This window comes from Hemitrygon akajei, unplaced genomic scaffold (genome assembly GCF_048418815.1).
Source record: "Hemitrygon akajei unplaced genomic scaffold, sHemAka1.3 Scf000092, whole genome shotgun sequence".
In the NCBI taxonomy this organism is placed as follows: Eukaryota; Metazoa; Chordata; class Chondrichthyes; order Myliobatiformes; family Dasyatidae; genus Hemitrygon; species Hemitrygon akajei.
The window spans coordinates 1832475-1859414 of NW_027331978.1; the positions used below are offsets into that span (position 1 = coordinate 1832475).

The following is a 26940-nucleotide window of genomic DNA, read 5'->3' on the forward strand; positions in this document are numbered from 1 at the left end:
ATTTAGGTTTGTGTGTGTGTGAGAGAGGGAACGTTCTGGATTTATGTTTCTGTGCTTGTGTATATGTGTATGTGAGAGGGATAGTATCTGTGCGTGTGTGAATGTGCGCGCGTGAGAGAGAGAGCGAGAGATAGAGAGCTAATAATGGTTTCTAACATGGTTTTATGCGATGGTGTGACCTTATTTGGTGGTGCTGTATTTATTTATTCAAAGGCATTGCGGAGGTAATGCCAAGGTCACGGGTATTCTTATGTTAAACCATGACATGAAATTGGAATCGAATCTATACACGGTAGAAGGTATTTTGTTAAATCATGTCGGTATTCACACCAGAGGCAAACGTGTTGATGGTTGTGTTCGTAACCCACGGGACAGTGAATGACAGCCTTATCATCCCATTATATTCCTACACCACAGTATTTCAGCATCTAACTGTTCCTCAGGCGGATTAACAGAGGCTTTTCCGTCACTTTACCCTTCCAAATCCACAGCACGGGTAAGAAATTTTATACATATAAATTACAAGAAGTACACTCACACAGACAGACAGACAGACAGACAGACAGACAGACACACACACACACACACACACATACACACACACACACACACACACACACACTTCTTCTTCGGCTGCCCATCAATTTTCTTTTTTTAATACTTTATTTACAATTTTCAGTTTTACAAAAACAAAACATATTGAAGACGTACAAAACAATACAAAGGAAATGCAGCTCCAGGTGGAGCACAGACAAAACAAATCAAAAACAAGAACAAAAAGGCTGCCAGACAATTTACAAGATTACATAAATATACTTTCAAAAAGTAAGTTGAAAGAATAGTGGTATCACGGAAGCAATGTGAAATAAAATGAGTAAAGGAATCCGGTTAGGCACCACACCCACTCATGGGACTAGACAGGTCAAGGTCCCTATGTATGTGAGGTAATATGAAAGGTCCCCTTATTCTCACAAATATATTCCGTGTATTGGGGTTGTGCAGATGCACAAGTTCAATCTTCCAAATTCACAATTTTTCGCTGTCTCCAAGTTAGACACTACGTTAAGGAAAAGTGCACAATCTTCGAGCCTATTTCCACCACACATCCCTTCCTTGAAAACCTTTTGCTCCCTCCAGACTCCAAAGAGTTAATATCAACATTTGTGAATTGTTTTACTCCTTTGGTTTCTACAGATTTTATTAGGGAAGCCTGGGCTAGGGACTTGAACTCAGAGATATCAGCGGAACTTTGGGAGGAGGCAATGTCCCGGGTTCACGGTTGTTCTATTAACGCTGCAGCTTAATCCAGTACAAGGTGATGCATAGATTGCATTATTCAAAAACAAAACTGAATCGCATCTTCCCATCTGTGTCTCCTGATTGCGACAAGTGCCGCTCTGCCGAGGGCTCACGAGCACATCTTTTCTGGTTTTGCCCTACATTATACAACTTTTGCACTGCAATGTTTGAGTGGCTCTCAAAAGCCTCTTGTAGAGACATTCAGCCGAATCACGACCTCGCCATCTTTGGATGCTCTGCACTGACTCTTGAGTTGCCGCACGACATGCGGATTGCTCTGCATCTAGGAATGGTGGTGACTAAGAAACTTATTCTTCTGACCTGGAAGTCTACTACTCTACCTACCTTTGCACACTGGCTCAAGGAGATGTCCATCGATTTTCGATGTTGACTGAGGCCTTCGCAAGCTTGTATGGGAGACCGGCAGTTGCCCATGCTGCAAGTCTCCCCTCTTCACGCCACCGATGTTGTCGAAGGGAAGGGCATTAGGACCCATACAGCTTGGCACCGGTGTCGTCACAGAGCAATGTGTTGTTAAGTGCCTTCCTCAAGGACACACACGCAGCTAAGATCGAAACAGCGATCTTCAGATCACTAGACCGACTCCTTATCCACACACGCCGCCCACGCACACACACACACACACACACACACACACACACACACACACACACACACACACACACACACACACACACACACACACACACACACACACACACACCAGATGTAGAGAAGATAGTTTAAGAGATGGAGGGATGGAGGGATCCCTGGACAGCTCTGAGCTTCAAGATATCGAGAATATATATTGTACTGGGAACCTGATAAAAATGACTTCAACATCGATCTCGTCAGGGCTGATGGAGAACTGGACAGAGTATCCGTGTACACAGCGAGTATGTTTTATATCTGTAGGCACATAGCGTGACGGGGTGTAGCAGCTGATTTTTTTTTAATGTGGAATATATTAAACTGAAGTCTGCAGGAGGAGACTGGGAGGTGAGTTCATCTGTCCCTGGATCCAGACCACACTGAGTGGAAACCGGATTTATTTGTAGATGTGACAGTGAAAAGCGGCAGAAAATGCTGGAACCACAGTGAACGTTTCTGTTTGGAAAATAGGAACAGTCGTGACCGCTGCCAATACAACTATGAAAAGTTGTAAATAGGGCGGCTCATTGTTCACTTACTGGTCTCATTACACGTTTTGGTCAAATTAGATAGAGGGATCTGACTGAGGTAATGTCAATGATACTGACGTGTTCGCGTTACATCCCCACAGCATTCACACCTGAGACACTGCCGGTGATGTAAGTTGTTTGTTCAATAACGATGATCAGAGGTGGGACCTTGTCACTGGAGATCGATCCCCTGTATAAATCAGAGCCTGTTTCAGTACGTCAGCCCAGAGTGTCTTGCCGAGCTGTGGAATTCAGAGCAATCGCGTTCACTGCGTCACTCAAATGGGATATCCAGTAACCTGGCGGATAGAAGACATTTACTACCCTGTTATTTCAGCCGTTGGTATTCCCGGTAAGCCGCTGTCACTCCTGCAAACGGCAGAAACTGAGAGTTAATTCCAATGTTCTGAAGTGTTTCTCTCGCTACTTGTTTCCACAGCCACCTGTCCAGTCCACGCATTTCAGTCATGGGCGGAAGGTACTGACGATATTAATCTCATTGCTTTCGCAGCAGGAAGAGCTCCATATTGGAGCCGAGATGCTGCCTTTGACTGAAATCCTCTCCGCTGTCTCGATGTCATGTAATAATGGTGAATGGAAATGTCTGCACAGGAGGACACCGGGCTACACTGCATCCGTGGGAGCCATCCGACCTTCTGTTCTGTCCGTATGAATCGACTGTGAATTGCCTGACTGGGTGATGGAACAACGCGAATGGCTCATTCATGTTAGAAATATGAGCAGAGGGAACCGCCGATGTGGATTTCATTTCATTCCTGTGCTGCTCAGACCAGTGACGTTGGTATATCATACCCATTCCTTACTGCGGCCAGGAAGCGTTTAACCAGCTGTCATCTGGTCGGTTTGGGAATTCACCCAGATTGAACCCATTTACAAAACTCGCGGAGAGTTCTCTGTCGCGCCGATATTGCACACTGTCAGCGGGTTCATATGTTCTGGGTCCAGTTTCCACCATTTGAAGCAGAAAAAAAAACACAAGATGAAGTCTAATAATAATAATTTTGCTCTATTGCCCTGGCAGGTCAGTAATTTCTCTGTTTCTTTCCCTCTCTCTTGCAGTTAACCTGGTGGCGATTGTTATCCTGTCCCGAGGAAAGTGCGGTCTCTCCAAATGCATCACTCGCTACCTGCTGGGAATGGCAGCGTCCGATCTCCTGGTCGTTATCTCTGACCCTCTGCTGAAGTGGACTGTTCTCATATACTTCTGGTCTTCCTTCCTCTATTGGACTCCCGTTTGTAGGGTTGTTCGTTGCCTGCTTTTAGCAAGCACCGGGGTCTCTGTCTGGCTGACAGTCGCGTTCACCTGTGACAGATTTGTGGCTATTTGTTGTGAAAAGCTGAAAACAAAATATTGTACCGAAACAACGGCGGCTGTGGTTATCGGGACAGTGAGTGTTCTGAGCTGTTTAGAAAGTATCCCTTTCTACTTTACATTGGAGCCTTCGGTGATAATTGATGGAGTTTTCTATGGCTGTTTGAGCAAAGAGAGTTTCTTTACGTCCCCGTCGTGGGCCGCATTTGAGATGATTCATCGCGTTTTCATGCCTTGTCTCCCGTTTGTTCTGATGTTATTGTTCAATGCTCTGACCGTTAGGCGGATCTTTTCCGCCAATAAAGTCCGGATGGGGCTCCGGGGCCGCAGCAAAGGAAAGAATGAGAAAGACCCGGAGATGGAGAACCGAAGGAAATCGGTCGTTTTACTATTCAGTATAACCGGTAGTTTTATATTTCTGTGGTTAACACTGCTGGTTTTTGATATTTACATACGGATTGCAAACATCCCTCGTTACTCGGCCACGGATCCGATTTATATCGCAGACTCCACGGCGACGATGCTGCAGATCCTCAGCTCCTGCACCAACACATGTATTTACGCCGTGACTCAGAGCAAATTCAGAGAGGAGCTGAAGAACGCAGTGAATTACCCGCTGGAACTATTAACCAAATTCATTAAATTGTAGAGCGCCCATCTGGTTTCTACAGTGGAATTAAATCAATCGCCATGTTTCCTCCATAATCTATCCACTTGCCGATATGTGGAACCACGGGTAACAACTGAGCGCTCTGAAATACTCATGTATTTAGTGGTGATATATTTCACTCGCTGTCTATCCCGTACAGATGAAATTTTTCCTTCATCAGATTCCACTCAAATATACGAAGCTCGCCTCAGTGGAACTTCACCCAGGTGGGCTCTCTGTAGAACTCTGGAACTGTCCGGGACGGTCCAGTCAGGTCCCGCCCGTTTTATTTCATTCTGTCACTGCATCTCATTCTTTGTTGTCCTGATGCTAACAACGTTTGGCTCCGGGTTTTGCTGGTCAAGATGGTTTCTCTCCCCTTTCTCCATTCTCTCTGCTGTTTCACGTCATTCCTTTTAGAGATGTTTACGGTGTTTTACCCCCAATCACTCTCAGGATGCCCTCGATTCCAGCATCAGCTCCCCCACCCCCGCTTAATTCTTCTCCCTCGCTGATACTGTACACCAGTCTACTACCAGTCTCTCTCTCTCTCTCTCTCTCTCTCTCTCTCTCTCTCTCTCTCTCTCTCTCTCTCTCTCTCTCTCTCTCTCTCTCTCTCTCTCTCTCTCTCTCTCTCTCTCTCCCTCTCTGGAGCTAACTGAGCTCTATCTGAAAGTGTATTCGGCCTTTGAGAGAAACAAAGAATGATGCTCGGAAACTGACTTCGAACATAAATTGTTGGAAACGCTTACCTTGTAAGGTACGGTCGGTTAAAATATTCATTAACATTTCAGTCATGTCTGCTTTCCGTTCATCTCAAAGGTAAATAAAAAAGTCAAACTCCTCGTATCTGAGGATTCGGACACTATCTTTTATCTGATGCGGCAAGCCATACATGGAAATATCGCAGAATTACTTTAAATTATTTTGTACCGCTTTCCGACGGCACATTACTCCTTGTGTTGCATTTCCAGTTCCGCCTCGCTTATAGCTGTCCTGCAAACGATCACCGTTATACAACATCGGTGATTCTCCTCGCCCGGGCTTTGTCGGAAGTAAGAGTTGACACGACAGATTTATCGAGTGTAGAACAGATTCACGCACCTTGTGCCAGTTATTAGTAACTCAGCAATTTCTCATGAATATTATTTCCAATGATACGAAAGGATTATGTCCCATCTCCGGCCACCACGTGAACACAATAACAGTCTGAATCCCAAAGGACTACGAAACATAGAAACATAGAAAACCTACAGCACACTAGAGGTCTTTCGGCCCAAGATGCTGTGCCGAACATGTACTTAATTTTGAAATTACTTCGTGGTACCCACAGCCCTCCATTTTTCTAAGCTCCACGTACCTATCTAGTAAACACGAAGTACACTGCAGATGCTGTGATCAAATCCACACGTACAAACAAGCTGGATGAACTCAGCAGGTCGGGCAGCATCCGTTGAAATGAGCAGTCAACGCATCGGTCCTGACGAAGGGTCTCAGCCCGAAACGTTGACTGCTCATTTCAATGGATGCTGCCCGACCTGCTGAGTTCATCCAGCTTGTTGTACGTGTTGACCTATCCAGTAGTCTCTTAAAAGACTCTATCGTGTCCGCCTCCACCAAAGACGCCGGCAGCCCATGCCACGACCTCACCACTCTCTGCATTTAAAACTTACCCCTTGATATCTCATCTGTACCTACGTCCAAGCTCCTTAAAATTGTTTCCTCTCGTGTTAGCCATTTCAGCGCTGGGAAAGATCCTCTGACTATCTACACGATCAATGCCTCTCATCATCTTATACCCCTCTATTTGGTCTACAGTCAACTTAAGTCGCTCAAGGAGAAAAGGCCAAATTTACTCAACCGATTCTCATAGGGCATGCTCCCAACCCGCGGCAACATCGTCGTAAATCTCCTTTGCACTTTTTAAATAGTTTTCACATCCTTCCTGTCGTGAGATGACCGGAGCTGAACACAGTACTCCAGGTGGGGTCTGACCAAAGTCCTGTATAGCTGTAACATTACCTTTCGGCTATTAAACTTAATCCCACAATTGATGAAGGCCAATGCACGTATGTCTTCTTAACCACAGAGTCAACTTGCGTAGCAGCTTTAAGTGTCCTATGGACTCGGACCCCAAGATCCCTCTAATCTTCCACAGTGGCAAGAGTTAACTCCAGTCTTGGCCAATTTAACACCCAATCAGGTTAATTGGTTTATCAACTGCAACTTAACTGCCTGGCAATATTAAATGACAAGACCATCGCATTCCGGAGATGGTAACGGCCTGGGATTATCTTATTGTCTGTATGTAGCGCATGTCCTTCTGTTGTTGACTGCTGTCTAAGTCCAATCACAAACAAGAGAAAATCTGCGGATGCTGGAAATCAAAGTAATACACACAAAATCCTTCAAAATCCGTTTTTTTTAATTTGGAGAATGAAGTCGGAAGATCAGAATGGGAGTGCGGCGGGAGCCATCTTGAATTTTTCTTATTCTCATCGGAGTTGAGAGGCGGGACTGCGTAGGCGTGTGAAGGCGGGCAGTGAAGCGGGGAAGATTTAAAAAGGCTACAGCCTTGTACAGCGGGCAGCGTTGTTTTGCGGGCAGCGAAGTGAGCCGGGAGCAGAGTGAAAGCTTACGGGCTTGGGCTCAACGGGCGTAGGTGGAAACGGGCGAGGGAAGGTTTCAGTTTTTCCTGTTATTTGAGGAAAAGGGAAGTATGAGTGTGAGAGCAGCTTGCTGTTCTCGGTGTCGGATGTGGGAGGTCCCGGAGTCTCGTAGCCTCCCGGACGTCCACATCTGTGCCAGGTGCGCAGAGCTGCAGTTCCTAAGGGACTGTGCCAGGGAACTGGAGCTGCAGCTCGATGACCTTCGTCTGGTCAGGGAGAGCGAGGAGGTGATAGAGAGGAGTTACAGGCAGGTGGTCACACCGGGGCCATGGGAGGCACCTGCCTGTACGGTTAGGAAGGGGAAGGGGAAGAGTCAGGTACGAAAGAGTACCCCAGTGGCTGTACCACTTAATAATAAGTACTCCTGTTTGAGTACTGTTGGGGGGGGTGGACAGCCTACCTGGGGGAAGCAACAGCGGCCGTGCCTCCGGCACAGAGTCCGGCCCTGTGGCTCAGAAGGGCAGGGAAAGGAAGAGGAAGGCAGTAGCAATAGGGGACTCAATAGTTAGGGGGTCAGATAGGCGATTCTGTGGACACGATCAGGAGACCCGGATGGTAGTTTGCCTCCCTTGTGCCAGGGTTTCTGGATGTTACTGATCATGTCCAAGATATCCTGAAGTGGGAGGGTGAGGAGCCAGAGGTCGTGGTACATATAGGTACCAGTGACATAGGTAGGAAAAGGGAAGAGGTCCTGAAAGGGAGTTAGGTAGCCAGTTGAGAAGGACCACAATGGTGGTAATCTCGGGATTACTGCCTGTGCCACGCGTCAGTGAGAGTAGGAATGGAATGAGGTGGAGGATAAATGCGTGGTTGAGGGATTGGGGCAGGGGGCAGGGATTCAAGTTTCTGGATGTTTGGGACCTCTTTTGGGGCAGGTGTGACCTGTACAAAAAGGACGAGTTACAATTGAATCCTAGGGGGACCAATATCCTGCGGGAGAGATTTGCTAAGGTTACTGGGGAGACTTTAAACTATAATGGTTGGGGGGTGGGAATGAATTTGAAGAGACTAGGGGAGAGGAGGTTAGTTCACAAATAGAGGATAGGATAGGCAGGTGATAGAAAAGGGGAGCGCTCAGACCGAAGATGAAGGGGAGAAGGAAGAAAAAGGTAATAAAGTTGATCGCATTGTTAGGGAGAAACAGAGAGGAAAAGGTGGAGAGTTTCTTAAATGCATCTATTTTAATGCTAGGAGCATTGTAAGAAAGGTGGTTGAAAGAGCATGGAATGATACCTGCAACTATGATGTTGTAGCTATTAGTAAAACATGGTTGCAGGAGCGGTGAGGTTGGTAACTATTCCTGGATTTCGTTGCTTCTAGTGTGATAGAATCAGAAGGGCAAGAGGAGGAGGTGTTGCATTGCTTGTCCGAGAAAATATTACAGCGGTGCTTTGGCAGGATAGATTAGAGGGCTCATCTAGGGAGACTATTTGGGTGGAATTGAGAAATCGGAAAGGTGTAGTAACACTTATAGAGGTGTATTATAGACCACCTAATGGGGAGCGAGAATTGGAGGAGCAAATTTGTAAGGAGACAGTAGATATTTGTAGCAAGCACAAGGTTGTGGTTGTGGGAGATTTTAATTTTCCATACATAGACAGGGAAGCCCATTCTGTACAAGGGCTGGATGGTTTGGAGCTTGTAAAATGTGTGCAGGATAGTTTTTTGTAGCAATACATAGAGGTACCGACTAGAGAAGGGGCAGTGTTGGATCTCCTGTTCGGGAATGAGATAGGTCAGGTGACGGACGTAAGTGTTGGGGAGCACTTCAGGTCCACTGATCACAATACCATTAGTTCTAATATAATTATGAAGAAGGATAGGGCTGGACCCAGGGTTGAGATTTTTGACTGGAGAGAGGCTAACTTTGAGGAGATGCGAAAGGACTTAAAAGGAGTGGATTGGGACAATTTGTTTTATGGGAAGGATGTAATGGAAAAATGGAGGTAATTTAAAGGTGAAATTTTGAGGGTACAAAATCTTTATGTTCCTGTTAGGTTGAAAGGAAAGGTTAAAAGTTTGAGAGCGCCATGGTTTTCAAGGGATATTGGAAACTTGGTTCGCAAAAAGAGGGAGATATATAGTAAATATAACCAGCATGGAGTAAATGATGTGCTCGAGGAATATAAAGAATGTAAAAAGAATCTTAAGTAAGAAATTAGGAAAGCTAAAAGAAGATACGAGGTTGCTTTGGCAAGTAAGGTGAAAATAAATCCGAAGGGTTTCTACAGTTATATTAATAGCAAAAGGATAGTGAGGGATAAAAGTGGTCCCTTGTAGAATCAGAGTGGACAGCTATGTGTGTAGCCGAAGGAAATGAGGGAGATTTTGAACAATTTCTTTTCTTTGGTATTCACTAAAGAGAAGGATATTGAATTGTGTAAGGTAAGGGAAACAAGTAGGGAAGTTATGGAAATTATGACGATTAAAGTGGAGGAAGTACTGGCACTTTTAAGGAATATAAAAGTGGATAAATCTCCCGGTCCTGAAAGGATATTCCTGGGACCTTGAGGGAAGTTGTGTAGAAATAGCAGGGGCTCTGACAGAAATATTTCAAATGTCTTTAGATACGGGGATGGTGCCGGAGGATTGGCGTATTGCTTACGTGGTTCCATTGTTTAAAAAGGGTTCTAAGAGTAAACCTAGCAATTATAGGCCTGTCCGTTTGACGTCACTGGTGGGTAAATTAATGGAAAGTATTCTTAGAGATGGTATATATAATTATCTGGATAGACAGGGTCTGATTAGGAATAGTCAGCATGGATTTGTGCGTGGAAGGTCATGTTTAACAAATCTTATTGAATTTTATGAAGTGGTTACGTGGAAATTTGACGAGGGTAAAGCGGTGGATGTTGTCTATATGGACTTCAGTCCAAAGGTTCCGCACGGAAGGTTAGTTAGGAAGGTTCAATCGTTAGGTATTAATATTGAAGTCGTAAAATGGATTCAACAGTGGCTAGATGGGAGATGCCAGTGAGTAGTGGTGGATAACTGTTTGTCAGGTTGGAGGCCGGTGACTAGTGGTGTGCCTCAGGGATCTCTACTGGGTCCAATGTTGTTTCTCATATACATTAATAATCTGGATGATGGGTGGTAAATTGGATTAGTAAGTATGCAGATGATACTAAGGTAGGTGGCGTTGTGGATAATGAAGTAGGTTTTCCAAGCTTGCAGAAAGATTTAGGCCAGTTAGAAGAGCGGTCTGAACAATGGCAGATGGAGTTTAAATGTGAGGTGTTACTTTTTGGTAGGAATAATCCAAATAGGACATACATGATAAATGGTAGGGCATTGAAGAATGCAGAAAAACAGAGTGATCTAGGAATAATGGTGCATTTTTTCCCTGAAGGTGGAATCTAATGTGGATAGGGATGTGAAGAAAGCTTTTGGTATGCTGGCCTTTATAAATCAGAACATTGAGTAAAGGAGTTAGGATGTAATGTTAAAATTGTACAAGGCATTGGTAAGGCCGAATTTGGAGTATTGTGTACAGTTCTGGTCACCGAATTATAGGAAAGATATCAACAAAATAGAGAGAGTACAGAGAAGATTTACTAGATATGTTACCTGGGTTTCAGCACCTAGGTTACAGGGAAAGTCTGAACAAGCTAGGTCTTTATGCATTGGAGCGTAGAAGGTTGAAGGGGGACTTGATAAAGTTATTTAAATAATGAGGAGGATAGATCGAGTTGACATATATAGGCTTTTTCCATTGAGAGTAAGGGAGATTCAAACAAGAGGACATGATTTGACAGTTAGGGGGCAAAAGTTTAAGGGTAACACGAGGGGGAACTTCTTTACTCAGAGAGTGGTAGGTGTGTGGATCGAGCTTCCAGTAGAAGTGGTAGAGACAGGTTTGGTATTGTCATTTAAAGTCAAATTGGATAGGTATATGGACAGGAAAGGAATGGAGGGTTATGGGCTGAGTGCAGACCACTGGGACTAGGTGAGTGTAAGCGTCGGCACGGACAAGAAGGGCCGAGATATCCTGTTTCCGTGCTGTAATTATTATATGGTTATATGGAACTCAGCGGTCCAGACGGCATCTATGTAAAAGAGCAAACAGTCGATGTTCCGGGCCTATATCTTTTTCACAATATCTTTTTCACAATTAACCCGGGCGGGAGAGCTAATAAACAGATAATCGGCACTTTGTAAAATTCCACTTTTCCCTGGCAACCGTAGGGCTCTTTAAATCTTGTGTGACGGCCGCGGCATAAACCGAGGGGCTCTCAGTTTACCCATGATGCAACCTGGTCCGAGTTCTCTGTCCACCACTGTATGAGAAAGCAAACAATTACTGACTGTCCTTATGTAATGAGATGGAGAAAAAAGGCAGAACAGAGTATATAATAGAATAACATTCACATGCGGCAGTAATATGGAGAGGATGACGACAGTACAGTATTGGCTAGGACGGAAGGAAGAGGTACAACTATTTTGTTAATAGCCCTTAGCCCTTGTACAAATTGTCACTCATTATCGCGACATGGTGTCGGAATTGGTAGAATAGGAGATTTACAGGGACTGCAGGTTGGTACCAGGACTTCCTGAACAGAAAGTGATTTTATGACAGACTTGATACCTTCCACTGCCTCCGGTGACAAGTTATATTGCCGTATGGAGGGTAGAATAGCATTGGTCTATGTGTGGTGTCGCGGAATGTACAAGTTCCACATGATTATTTTTGTGTATCGCCCACAGGGAGGGAGGTATCTTCGAAAGCAGCAAGTGCACGATATGGTCAGCCAAGGCAGGGGGAGCAAACAGGTCAAAATTTGTTTAAACGCGGAAGAAGGAAATCTTATAAAACCAGCCTGAGCGAAATGAGCGGAATGACGTTATACAGAAGCATCAGCAGTGTACGGTTTAACAACTTTACTTACCACGGGAATTCACCACTGCCCTCATAGTCAGTGTCTGCATTCTCCCCAGCGCTAATGCTCAGGCGACGCTTTGTGAACTGTACGGGGCTATTGCAGAACTGCTAATACCCTGATGGACAGTTTATTGTCGCTGGTGATTCCCAAATTCCATCAGTATGTGTACTTTTCAACGAGAGGGGAGAACGTGTTGGACCAGGTTTACACAAACATCCCCGACGCGTACCGGGCGGAGCCCCGCCCCCACCTCAGTTACTCAACCACATCTCTGTTATGCTAATCCTAGCATACAGACCGCTCGTCAGAGGCTCCAAATCTGTTGAGAAGTAGGTGAAAACCTGGACAGCAGGAGCCATCTCTGCTCTTCAAGACTGCTTTGAGCACACTAACTGGCACATGTTCAGGGAGGCTGCAACCGATGGCGACTCTATCAACTTAGAGGAGTCCACAGCATCAGTGACCAGCTACATCAGCAAGTGCATTGATGATGTTACCCTGTCCAAGAAAATCGCTATGCGCGCTAACCCGAAGCAATGGATGACCGCAGAAGTGCGTGCGCAGCTCTCCGCCTTCAGAGCAGGCGACAAGGCAGCCCGAACAACAGCGAGGGCCAAACTGTCCCGGGTCATCAGAGGGGCAAAGCGTGCACACGCCCACCTAATCCACAGCCATTTTCAGGACAGTGACGACACGCGGCGTATGTGGAAGGGCATCCAGGAGATGACCAATTACAGAACATCACCTGACTGTGCGGGTGATGCCTCCTTCCCTGATGCGCTGAATAACTTCTACGCTCGTTTTGAGGCGGAAAATGACGTGGTGGTGAGGAAGTCCACCCCTCCTACGAATGACCAGGTTCTGTGTCTCACCGTGGCCGTTGTGAGAAGAACCCTGTGGAGGGTCAACCCACGGAAGGCTGCTGGACCAGATTACATTCCCGGTAGAGTGCTCAGAGGATGTGCAGACCAGCTAGCTGATGTTCTCACTGACATCTTCAACATCTCCCTGAGCAGCGCCAGCGTTCCAACTTGCTTCAAGGCCGCCACCATCGTCCCCGTGCCGAAGAAGTCTTCAGTGTCCTGCACTTACATCCAACATCATGGAGTGTTTCAAGAGTCTCGTCATGAGGCATACCAAGACCCTGCTGCCACCCACACTGAACCCCCTGCAGTTTGCGTGCCGTCCCAACCGCTTAACAGACGACGCCATTGCCACCACCCTCCACCTGGCCATAACCCACCTGGACAAAAAAGATATACGTTCGGATGCTGTTCATAGACTTCAGTTCAGCATTCAACACAATGATCCCTCAGAAACTGATTGGAAAGCTGAGCCTACTGGGTCTGAACACCTCCCTCTGCAGCTGGATCCTAGACTTACTGACCGGGAGACCTCAGTCAGTCCGGATCGGGAGCAGCATCTCCAACAACATCACACTGAGCACGAGGGCTCCCCAGGGTTGCGTGCTCAGTCCACTGCTGATCATTCTGCTGACCCACGACTGTGCTGCAACACACAGCTCGAATCATATCATCAAGTTCGCCGATTACACGACCGTGGTGGGTCTCATCAGCAAGAACTACGAGTCAGCTTACAGAGAGGAGGTGCAGCGGCTAACGGACGGGTGCAGAGCCAACAACCTGTCTCTGAATGTGAACAAAACAAAAGAGATGGTTGTTGACTGCAGGAGGGCACGGAGCAACCACTCCTCGACGGCTCCTCGGTAGAGATCGTTAAGAGCACCAGATTTCTTGGTGTTCACCTGGCGGAGAATCTCACCTGGTCCCTCAACACCAGCTTCATAGCAAAGAAAGCCCAGCAGCGTCTCTACTTTCTGCGAAGCTCAGGAAAGTCTCCCACCCCACATCCTCATCAGATTCTACAGGGGTTGTATTGAGAGCATCCTGAGCAGCTGCATCACTGACTGGTTCAGAAATTGCACCATCTCGGATCGCAAGACCCTGCAGCGGATAGTGAGGTTAGCTGAGAAGATCATCGGGGTCTCTCTTCCCGCCATCACGGACATTTACACTACACGCTGCATTCGCAAAGGAAACAGCATTATGAAGGACTCCACGCACTCCTTCATACAATCTCTTCTCCCTCCTGCCGTCTGGGAAAAGGCACCGAAGCATTCGGGCTCTCACGAACAGACTATGTAACAGTTTCTTCCCCCAAGCTATCAGACTCCTCAATACCCGAAGCCTGGACTGACACCTTGCCCTATTGTCCTGTTTATTATTTATTGTAATGCCTGCAGTTTTTGTGCACTTTACGCAGTCCTGTGTAGGTCTGTAGTCTAGTATAGCTTTCTCTATGTTGTTGTAGTTGGTTCTTTTTTTACGTAGTTCAGTCTAGTTTTTGGACTGTGTCATGTAAACCATGGTCCTGAAAAACGTTGTCTCATTTTTAGTATGCACTGTACCAGCAGTTATGGTCGAAATGACAATAAAAGTGTCTTCACTTGACTTAATTGGAACAAATAAAAGTGGTCGCAATCAGTTGTTTTTTGTTTCTTTTGCTGTTCATGGTCCAAAATTGAAACATAGACTCGGAGAACTCGTCCAGTGAACCAGACCCCGTAGAAACAGAAACTAGTTAACACTCACCCCCGGGACTGGGTCAATTGTGTAATTTCCCGTCATGAAGACTGCGGTGACCTGAATGATAAATTAGAACATGGAGCTGTATTCAGTCTTGTGCAGCGTAAAATACTGGCCGTTCCTTAGGGTCTCACCGTCCTCGAGCGAGAAAGCAGCATCTCCATACAAACAATGAGAGGGGAGTTCAGCCAGTGTGTGAGAGAGAGAGACAGAGAAAATCACAGTTCATTCGCGATCGTAGCAAGCAGTCCGGTTGGAAGATGAGATGCCGTCCCTCTCGGTTACGCTCCGCCTCACGATGTCAGTGGAGAAGGCCGCAGGCAGAGAAATGCTCCGAATGTCAGCGGAATAAGAATTAAACTGTGGTGAAGCCAGAAGCTCAGGATTAAACACGTTGACCGTGAGCAAATATTCGGCACTCCCAGCACCCAAACTCGCTTGTTGTTGTATTCTTTCTCTCTCTGGTGTGATGGAGACATCATTGTGGAGACTGAAATTGCTGTCGCCTCGGTACGCAACTAGGCAGGCCTGCACCTAAATCTCTGCGTCAATTAATTACATGAAAATGAACAAAGAAAGCCAACACCTCACGCGAGCTTATGCTAAAGCTTCCACTTCCACTCCTACTGCGTCCATTGTATTATCCACTACTGAACATTTGTATGTCGCTAATATCAACCCGCATCCCTGCCTTCAGTGAATTCTGGCCGTCCATTTCCTTGTCCGTCCCTGCATCAGCACTCTCCAGATCCTCTCACTCTTTGTGAATATTCCAGCTCTGCTCATCCATGGAACTGACTCAGTGGGTACCTCAATATTGACCCCTGTGTGCCCGTCGAGGACTATCTGAGAAGCTGATCAATTCCATACCATAATTGACGACCCACTGGCTTATTACCGCACAGAGTAGCTGGACACGTGAAAGACTGTTCATGTGGGTCATTCATTTCAGACAGTTTAATGCATGTGCGCATCAAGGCAGCACGTCGGGGAGAAACACGGAATAGACAATGGTTGCCATGAAAGTGCAGTTCACATTGTCCAATTTCTACCTCACTGTCAACAAAGCTATCAATTTTGTGCATCTGTAAAATAATTTTCATTGTCAAGTGTATTGAATCCTTCAAAAGTCGATAGATTCTGGCCTGGTTCCGGAGGACTGGAAGATTGGAAATGACAGTCCGCTATTTAAGAAGGGGGCAAGAAAGCAAAAAGGAAATTATAGACCTGTTAGCTTGACATCAGTGGTTGGGAAGTTGTCGGAATCGGTTGTCGAGGATGAGGTTCCGGAGTACCTGGAGGCATCTGACAAGATAGGCAGAACTCAGCATGGTTTCCTTAAAGGAAATTCCTGCCTGACAAACCTAGTGCAATTTTTTTGAGGAAATTAAAAATAGGCGAGATAAGGGAGATGCAGTGGATGTTGTGTATTTGGATTTTCAAAAGGCCATTGACAAGGTGCCGCACATGAGGCTGCTAAACAAGATTTCCCCGCTCATGGAATTGCGGGGAAGTTACATACGTGGATAGAGCGTTGGCTGATTGGCAGGAAACAGAGAGTGGGAATAAAAGGATCCCATTCTGGTTGGGTGCCGGTTACCTGTGGTGTTCCACAGGGGTCCATGTTGAGGCCGCTTCTTTCTACGTTGTGTATCAACGATTTGGATTATGGAATAGATGGCATTGTGGCTAAGTTTGCCCATGATACAAAGATAGGTGGATGGGCCGGTAGTGCTGAGTATCTGAGTAGTCAGGGCATCAAAAATTATGGTGAGAAGGCGGGGGAATGGGACTAAAGGGGAGATTGGATCAGCTCATGATGAAATGGTGGAAAAGACTTGATGGGCCGAATGGACGACTTCTGCTCCTTTGTCTGATGTTCTTATGATATTGCACTGAATGTCTCCCGTTTGTTGATTTTCTCTGCTCTGCTGTCGTTCTCTATCACCTATCCGTAATTCATGTGAATTCCATATCAATCGTCTCTTCATTTTCTGTTTGAAACGTATTGCATTCTGAATCATTTTCTCTCCAACAGAGTGGGCTATCACTCTCTGTTCTCCCAACTTACTTTTTTATTTTCTCTCATTCCGCTATGAATATCGTTTGATTTCGCAACAAGGTTTGCACTTCTGTTTTTTCATCGCTTAATCAATATGTAGACTCAACCGTAAAATATATTGTTTAACGCGTTCAGTGACGGAAGAGAAAGGAATGGAAAGAGTGGAGAGAAGGACACGGGACACTTCGATGAGGTAGAGAGAGACCAAGTAGGAAAAAACTTAATTGTGCTTATTTGTGCCCAGTCCATCTGTGGATATTGTCATTGCTTTCATAAGTGTCTGTGTGCTGTGTATGCCATTGTGTTTTATACCCATGGAACCTGGGAGTAACGATCCATCGGTGAATCCCGTACCTGTGTGCTCCTCCCGCTTGAAGGGAATGTTACCCCAAGAGGGCAGGGATGTAGATGCGGAGGAGTCCCAGAAAGGGGTGGGAATCCGGGTGGAAGGTGCTTCTAACCCTGAACCCCCAGTCCTGTGGTAGGTGGTGTGGTTGTGCAGGAAGCTAGTGCTAGGCCTGTTGGCACAACTAAAACAGACCTGGAGCCCTCCACCCAGGACTAAGCAGAATGTGCCTCCCTGGAGGCAAGTGTATTAAACAGTGTGAGCGGAGAGGAGACCAAGCTCTCTCACTGTCAGCGTCAGGCTGCCGGTGAATTCCTTGGACCAGAGCTGCTGGGGTCCCCTTCATACTTGTCTCCTGGGAAGGGTGATATAACCTGCATGCCGACCCCCAACAACTAATGGCCTGCAGGGAGTCACTGGGGATTTTCCCTCCATCGTCGCAACTGTGGATAAGACTGATGCGACGGTGGAGCTGGAAGGTATGAGGGAGGTACCCGCTGTGCAGTGTGGGTTACAGGGGCAGCCACCTTATACACCACATGAGGAGGAAGATGGGGAATCTGTCTGCAGTGAGGGATTGGAGGGAGACTCTTTTGATAGCGAGACAATGGACATACTCACCCCTCCTGAGAAATCCCCATTGATACCTGTGGAGGAGATCAGAGAGTTTATTCACTCCTCTGTGGGTGCAAAGCATCGGCCTAAACTAGCCTCGCTTCGCTGGCCTAGCATGTCGAGGCTGGTGAAGTCCCTGCGTGTCACCCTCAGACGGAAGGGGAAGGGGAAGGGGAATGTTGTGTCGGGGAATGACAGACGGCAGCTGAAATCCTTCCTGGATGACCTGGTGAGGGACATCAGGGTGGAAAGCAGCTTCTCTCCTTCGGGAGACGGTGGGTCACAGGGTGACGTTGGTACCAATCGGGCCCTGTCCAGTCTCTGGCTCGGAGTCCTAGACCAGGTACCGAGTACGAAGTTCCTTATCCTGGTCCTGCTTTCCTTGTCTGACTCCTGGCCCCGGCCCTGAATCCTAGTCTGTGTGTCAATGTCCAGCGTTGTTTCTGCCGTTGCTTTCCTGACGAACCGAGCCCTGTTCCTAGCACCTCAGTGTCTGTGTCTTGCATTTGGCTCCACTACCTGCACCCCCCTTATGACACCCGGAAGGTTCATTTACAGGTCGTTTCTATGGTAAATAAGGCAAGTGCAGTGTTAGTGTTTATTTCAAGGGGAATCGAATATAACTGCAAGGAGATAATGCTGAGCCTTTCTAAGACACTAGTCAGGCTGCATTTGGAGAATTGTCTACAGTTTTGGACTCCATATCGCAGAAAGGATGAGTTGTCACTGGAGAGAGTCCAGAGGAGTTTCACGAGGATGATTCCGGGAATGAAGGGGTTAACATAAGATGAGCGTTTGCCGGGTCTGGGCTTGTACTCGCCGGAATTCAGAGGAGTGTGTGGGGATCTCATTGAAAGATACCGAATGTTGACAGGACGAGATAGTATGAAGATGATTCCTCTGGCGTGGTTACCCAGAACATCCTGTCCGCCCCCTCTCACACCATCTTCACCCTTTCAATAAAATCCCCCCCTGTCTTCTGTCGGGATTTCCACAGATGAGCCCCTCCTGTCCCCACCGGGACAAACATCCTGTCCGCCCCCTCTCTCACCATCTTTACCCTTTCAATAAAATCCCTCCCCGGGGAACCGGCATCAAACCGACGGGCCGAGCGGTCTCGTCCTACCTCTCAGCGATACATCAGACTCCGGCCGCGGGAGACGCTTCACAAAAGCCCCCAACTTCCCTCGGAGGGAAATGGAAATAAATCAGAAAGCGGACATTTACTTTGAGGTTTTCTCCGCTCTGAGGAGGCGGTCGGCGCTTGAGCGGGAGACGAACTCAGCGGGGTAACGCCCACTCGGCTTGTCCGCCTCCGCGAATGGTTGTAACCTGTGATTGACATCGCTTCGCACCAATGGGAATAGCGCAGCTCCTGAATCCTCTGTTGACAGCGGTGGGGGAGGGGCTGGTCACGTGATTATTAGCCCAGCCGTTTAACCGATAAAGCTCGAGCACAGCAGCGCGTGGGTGACGTAAGACACCGCGCACGTGAGGGCAGATCCCGGTGTGGGGAGCCCATGTGTGACGTCAGGCGCGTGGGGGGAGGAGCTGTGTGACGTCACCTGTGGGAGAGCGCTGGCATTTAAAAGCACCTTAATGGACTTTTCAGTGGGACAACAACATTAATCACGGGTTTCATCACTGAATCCAGTGTTGTGGGATGTAAAGTCCCCTGTTATGTGTCCGGCTGTGCCGTGTTGTTGGTGGAGTGGGCAGCGTGGTGTTTGTCTCGATTCGGGTCACAACACCAGAATTGCCAGCGGGGTCCACACACAGTGTATTAGTCAACAGAAAACCTCTCGTCCCTGCAGTCTTTGTCTCCTGGTAAACTCAACACCCTGACAGTGTGGACCATAGATACCCCTTCCTCTCAGAGTCAGGGAATCACTCATACAGCTGATCGCTGAGAGGAATTATATTTATTGGTCATTAAAGTTCACCCAGATTTGTTTGGACGGATTTGATGTGGAGTTCGGGGTGTCACAGTGAAAGGGCCGGGCGGTCGAACTCTCTCCATTGTCCAAACATCCTTCCAGGTGAGGCGACACTTCACCTGTGAATCTTCCGGGGTCGCCTGTTGTGTCCGCTGCTCCCGATGCGGCCGCCTCTACACTGGTGCTTATCCCCACCCCCCTTTATCTTTCCTCTGATTGGTTCTCCACCTGGCGTCTCTAGCCCTTCCCCCTCCCCTATCTCTATTACTGGGCTTCGGCCCTCTCTTCCCCCCCATTCCTGATGAAGGGTCTCGTCCCGAAACGTTGGCTACTCTTTTCTCACGGATGCTGAGTTCTTCCAGCGTTGTGTACGTATTATTTGTGATTTACCTCTCCGGTGCCCCTTCCGCCTCCGGCCACTGGTGGCGCTGTGCAGACCTCTGTCCACCGGTGTTGCTTCGGAGTACCTCCTGCTAAACGCAGGCGCGGCGTTTTCCTATTCGGGCAGCGGTGAGTAAGGGGCTGATCCCGGGGTTGTGTAAATCGGGGCCGACTGCAGAGGGAAAGGCCTGGGATCGAGCTCTGCCGGACGGCTGGAAGCTCCGGGCTTTCCGGTCCCGCAGCCCCGGTTTTAGCTTTGCGCCCGAACCCTGTGGGATCGGTAAGTTGTGGTTCCCCGAGCCGGAAGGATGCTTGGAACGAAGGGGATCTGTCTGTGTGTGTGGATAGAGCTGATAGGTGGATGTATAGGTGTGGGGTGAGTGGTCGGATGAGGGATGTGGGAGCAGAGTGGTGATCGGACTTTCCGTAACCCGGGGAAGAGAGGTCCCGGGACAAAATAAGTTGTTAATTAGGGAGAATCTGAGCAATTGAATGAGCCAGTTGGCGTGTCCTTTCAGGAAACAGCAATTCTCTGTTCATATTAATTACTGTGCAATCTTGCTGTTAACACTGTGTTTGTTACAAAGCCGTAGAGTCTGCGAGCCGCTGTCACCATCATGGGCTGCGACTGCTGATTGGGAAGGGGGGGGGGAGGTCAGTGACCTTTGCATCAGAGGAGGACACGGGTTTGTACAGATGGTTCGGATCTAGTGGGACATCTGGAGTTTGCAAAGGGAGAAAGAGTTATAACCAGCGCAGCATGGTCAGAGGTGGAGGGGTACAGGAGCTGTCTGATAGATCGTTTTAATAGTGTTTTTATAATCTCACAGGTGGTGACTGAGGAAGAGGTTTGTTGATGGAGGATACCCGGAGGTGAGCAGGTCAGACACGGTATCAGGAGAGTGACAGTGATGTGATTTCCTGTGTCACGGGTACAGACAGTCGTCTCAAGTGAGGAGTTTGTGTGGAGATGCAGCTTCCCTGGAGGTGGAGGAAAGAGGACACACCAACAGGTGGAACCAGCTGTGGGAAGACATGGTTTGTCAGGTCTGACGACGAGCTGAATGTACCATAACCTTCAGACTGAATGAGAAAACCATTCTGAGGGTATTTGAAATGTCAGAAGCAGGGGAGATGTGATCCCATGTCTCCATCAGACCCTCAGTGAGATGGTTCCAGTTATAACGTGCAGGGGTGAAAGCACAGTGTTTGGGGTCTGATTTAATCACTGATTCTGACACAGTGAGAGGGTTAGTTTTGCTGTAAGGCAGCAACATTAATGGAAGAAGACACAGGAACTTCATCAATTGCCAGTTGTTTAGCAAAAGTGAACAATTTGTATGTTACCTTGAGAGAAACTGATATTCACAGTGGTGACAAAGGGGTGCAGTCTAGTTTATTTCAGGTTGGAGAGGGGTGTGGAGTTTTGAAATCAATGCCTTCCAGTGCCACCATCGTTAATTTAGCATGTCCGGAGTGGTGGATCACACAGCACGGAAACAGGCCTTTGGCCGGCCATACCTGTTCTGACCATCCACTCACTGTCTACACTGGTCCCATTTATCAGCACTTGGTTCACAGCCGACTGTATCTCGGCAGTTTCAATGCTCATCCACTTCGTAAATGTTGTGAAGGGACCTGCCTCCACCACCACCTCGGGCAGTGTGTTCCAGATTTCAGCTACTCTCTGAGTGAGAAATCTCCTCCTCAGATCCCTATAAACCTCTTCATTCTCTGCTTAAATCCATGCCCTCTGATCGGTGACACCTCTGTCCCAGGATCGGGGCCGATATGGGCATCAGTGAGGCCTTTGATAAGGTTCACATGGTAAGTTGCTGTGGAAAGTCAGACCACACGGGATCCAGGGAGAGCTGGCTCACTGGATGCACAGTTGTCTTGATGGTAGGAAGCAGAGAGTGATGGTGGGAGGCTGTTTAATGGACTCAAGGCCCGGGCCTAGTGAGGTTCCCCACGGTTACACCCCATTGCTCTCATTATTCATTGATATTTAATTATATTTGCATTTGCACAGTTTGTTGAATTCTATGCTCCACTTGATCTTTCATTGATCCTGTTATTATTCTAAAGATTTGCTAAGTGTTCCTGTAGGAAAAACAATCTCAGGGTTGTATGTGGTGACATATATGTACTCTGATAATAACATTTACTTTGAACATATACCATTATTGTCATCTAGATCAATAATTTCTTTAAGAATGTATAGGATATGGAGAGTAGGTTTGCAGCAAGTTCAATTACTTTTTCTGAAAGATATTCAGTATAATCTCTCTGCTCTGTTTCCCTCTCTGCACTTGAACACCCCGTCCCCTTACTGTCTTCCCTCTCTACCCCGTCCTCCCTCTCACCCTGACATTGGACATACGTTCAGGGTGAAAGTGAATTATTTTCGGGGAATTCTTCACTCAGAGGTTGGTGAGAGTGTGGAATGAGCTACCAGTGGAAGTGGAGGATGTGGGTTTGATTTAGACACTAAAGAGGAATTTGTGTGAGGACGTGGATGGGAGGTGTATGGAGGCTCTGGTGCACGTAGCAGGAACTAGGCAGTAACAACAAAAACAGGTCGGCATGGACTAGAAGGGCAGAGCGGCCTGTTTCAGTGCTGCTGCTCTCTGTGACTCTAATAATATTCTGATTTGTAATTTCCACAGTTAGTACTTTGCTACTTATGACGGAACCCAGACATTTACCCAAACAAGAACTGAAAGACTCTTAGCTGGCTACAGAAAGTGTTTACAAGCTGTGATACTTGCCAAAGGGGGTGTTACTCAGTACTGACAATGCAGGGCACACAAACGTTTGCTTCCGGCCCTTTTCCTTCTTTGTTATTTTGAAATTGTAAAAGATGGAACTAAAAATGAAATCTTGCTTAAAATATTAAAGAAATGTGTCATCTTTAACTTTATGCCTTTTGTAATCAGGTCATCTTTTACTCGCTTAGCTATTCACAGGAACAGAAATTTTGATTGCGGTGCCCAAACTTTTGCATGCCACTGTATATATCCTGTGCCTTCCAAATTGCTTCCAAAAATTCCAGTCATTGCTGCTGTTTTTGTCCCTGCCGTGTTCTTTTTAAATCAATTTTGACCAATTTTTCTCTCATGCCTCTCTAATTCTTTTTATTCCACATCTGACTTTAGCTTCTCCTTCTCTAATGTCGGGGTGAATTTGATCATATTAAGAGCACTTGCCCCTAAGGGTTCTTTGGACTTTAGTGACCTAATTAATTCCAATTGATTACAATAATCCAGTATATCTGATCCCCAAGCCAGCTCAACCACGAGCTGCTCTAAAAAAAAACAAACATCTTTAGGCATTCTAGGAAATTCCTCCTCTTGAGACCAACACCATCCTAATTTTCCTAATCACCTGAATGACAATCCCCCATGACTATTGTAATATCGCCCGTATGGCACACATTTTCTATTTCCCATTGTAATTTGTGGACCTCATTCTTACTATTGTTTGGAAGTCTCTGTACAATTCCCATCAGGGTTTTTTTTTTTAACATTTGCTGTTCCTTAATTCTACCCACAGATTCTACACCTTCCAATCCTATACTACCACTTTCTAATGATTTTATTTAATATTTCACCAACAGAGCCACTCAACCCCACTACCAGCTTGTTTTTGTCTTGTTCTTTCCATAAATATATAAGTATCTGGGAAACAAGAGGACCTGCAGATGCTAGAAATCTAGAGAGCTACACACAAAGTGCTGGAGGAGCTCAGCATGTCAGGCAGCATCTGTGGATGGGAATCAACATTTCAGGCCAAGACCCTTCACCGGGACTCTTGATACCCACATATCTGGAATATCAACAAGCAATGAAAATAGTAAGTAGTGCGGAATAGGGAAAACCTTTGACAAAATTTAGTCCAAGACTTTAAAAAAAACTACCAAATAGAGCTCAATAATTAACAAATACAACACAGGCAATAAACATTTTCATCAATACCGACATTGAATTTTTTTTAAATAAAAATATCTTGGTCCCATTTCAATTAGTAAAATTTAGAATGATAAACAAGAACTTAAGAAAGCTTTAGAAAAGACTATTTACACTCAAACCCACTTAGATTAACACTACCTTGGACAGGAGGAGGAAGAGAAATAACACACATGAAATAAAAAGAAATCACACAACAGTCAGATAAAACTTCTAGGTTTATATATTTTCATCAAAAATGAACTGGATTCAGCACTCCATGTGTGTATATGCAATTGTGATAAGAAATACTGAGCAGAAAACTTAAATGAGAGGCCAACTCAGTAAAATGAATCACCACTCTGGAAGAAAACATTAACCAGTGGAATGAGAATGACCTTCCATGGGAGACATCCCAATGATCTGAGCAGACTAGATGTTGACAAGGAAGCACCGAGCACCTGACTGAGAGTTGGAGACCTCTTCTCAAAAACAGAGGAGTTCCTTGCAGAAATACAGGACAAGGTGTTTAAGAAAAAGAAAAAAATCTGAAATACATGCAATACAAGCAAACCAGACACTAAATGCAGAAAATGCCAAGAGAAACCAGACACAATCCAACACATTCCAGGATCCTGCAGCAGTTGAACTCAATCTAATTACTTACGCAGGTACAATCAAGTGGCAAATATCATTCACCAAAATCTTGCTTTAAAATACAAACTGATGAATGACCACGATAACTTGATAAAGGCACCATGACTTCAAGCCTGATTCAGTTAAGGACATAATCTCACAATTTCTATGATAATAAATACATTATTACAGATAGGATCATCTGAAATAACCATTCAGATATAATATTACAGGATAAACAAGCAGGAATAACTCCCTCAACAGGTATAACCATTCTCAACACACACATGTGCCTCGACCAATGGGGCCCCTCACCACAGGCATTGTTCGTCAGTCAGATAACCAAGTTATTTTGTCTGCCAATTAGCATCCAAATGTTGCTATTCTGTCATCCATTGCCAAACCCCACTGTTGATTCCTTTCTCCTCATCATACGTTCTTACCCCATCCATCATCCAGAGTCCCAAACTCTGCGCTGTGCAGACCTGCCTCTGGTTTCTGACCCTGCTCCTTTGAACATCCAATTTATGGTTTCCCATTCCAATTTAAGTCTTTAGAGGACAGTGGTGTATCCAACAACCCTTTAGAAGCAGGGAAAATGAGTCATAATGTGGAAATAAGTTGTGATTAAGTAGGTTAACGGACAATGTCATTCTTCATCAGCCCAGAGATTAGAACTGCAGTCATCTCGACTTCTTCAGTCTGCAGAGAATTTAAGGGAAACAACAGGGGAGGATTTAAATGGACTGATGTGGAACAGATTCACTGGCCGGGTTCAGCAGGCCTGAGTACACCAGTTGTGTTATAAATTCACTAAGCACCAAAGACAGAGTTTAAAATAGAACTGGTTTATTTGTCTCAGATCCAGAATATTAAACTCCAGTTCCATTAAAGGTGAATGTGCAGCAGAATAAACTCCTCCCATGCCCAGTGACCAGGGTGCAGAACTCGGTGTGGTGAGCAGCAGCAATAATTGCAGAGTTCAGCACCGACAGTCACTCTCGAAATTGCATTCAGCAACGGTGATGGACAAATATCCAGCATGCAGCTTATTGAAACTTTCTCCCCAGTGTGAACCCGGTAGTGTGTCACAAGTGTAACATACTGTAAGGTTTCACTGCTGATGTAATGGCCTCTATGCAATGTTTCACTGCTGAGGTAGTGGTTTCTCTGCAGCAGCAATGTCTAGGTTACAATTAGAGATAACAGGGTTTTGGAGTGCGGGGCTATCCAATGACAGAAATGTTCTTTCTTGTGAGTCTGGAAGAGAGATTTTCATGGTCTTTTGCTGGGGAGAGATGAGAAGACGTGAATGGAGAGAGCGGGCCCTTTTTCTTTTTTTTGTTTTCTTTACTAACCCTATAGTCAAAGTAAGAATTATAAATCTTAATAGTTTAATCACATATTATGTACCATTTGTTACTTCAGGTGTCACGTAGACGCAAACTTATAAAACTACCAGCAACAATTGAACACACGGAGTCTGGTTTTGCAGTTAACAAACACTATTTTATTGGTAACTACTAATAATAGTGAACTTAAACCAGATAATCCAAGGGTTAGCAATGTTATGCATATATAGGTGTGAATACAGGTTTCCCCCGGTACCTGAAGTTAGAGTGTTCCTATGAAACCGTTTGTAAACCGAAATGTCATGAAGTGAAGAAGCAATTACCATTAATATAAATGGGAAAAGATTTTGGACGTTCCCAGACCCAAAGAATAACCCACCAAATCATACCAAATAGCACATAAAACCTAAAATAACACTAACCTATAGTAAAAGTAGGAATGATATGATAAATATACACACTATATAAAGTAGAAATATTGAATTTACAGTGTAGTTTCACTGAAAATCGGGAAGATAGTGAACTGAAATTGATTTGGAGAGAAAAAGAATCGGCACGTGCACAGCTATGCACGTACACACATGCGTACATAACTGCTGCACAAGGCTTCACGGTCACGGTAGTCCTTCTCGGGGTAAACTCACATATAAAGCAGGCATCATCTTTATCATAAAACCGAAAATCCTCTTTGGTCAGCAAAAACAGGTACTAATGTAACTCTTTCGTAACAGTGAGCTGTCGTAAAACGAGCGTCTGAAAAACGGGGGCCACCTGTATATCAATCCAAAACCTAGGTGGTAAACGGCATAGTCTTACGATGATGTGGTAGATACAATTTAGTTCACAAGATTGGGGGGGGGGAGGAGGGAGGGAGGGAAGGAGGGAGAGGGAGATGTAATCCAAGTAAACAGGTGTTGTCGACCTTTTCCAATGCCCATCAAATCTTCCAAGTTAGCCAGACGTGACCAACTGAAGAGCACGTTCTTCAAGAGAAAATCTACCAACCCAGGCAAGGGTTAGACTCACCGGTAGATTCCACAGGGTCGC

At 46.0% G+C, this 26940-nt stretch overlaps 1 protein-coding gene across 1 annotated transcript in view; it reads right to left on the reverse strand.

Annotated features, from left to right (window-relative positions):
- LOC140722883 (uncharacterized) overlaps positions 1-26940 on the reverse strand; it is a 222387-nt gene that overhangs the window by 135388 nt on the left and 60059 nt on the right. Inside the window, 1 exon segment of the mRNA XM_073037517.1 lies at positions 11298-11303. Within this exon segment, the coding sequence (XP_072893618.1) occupies positions 11298-11303 (6 nt within the window).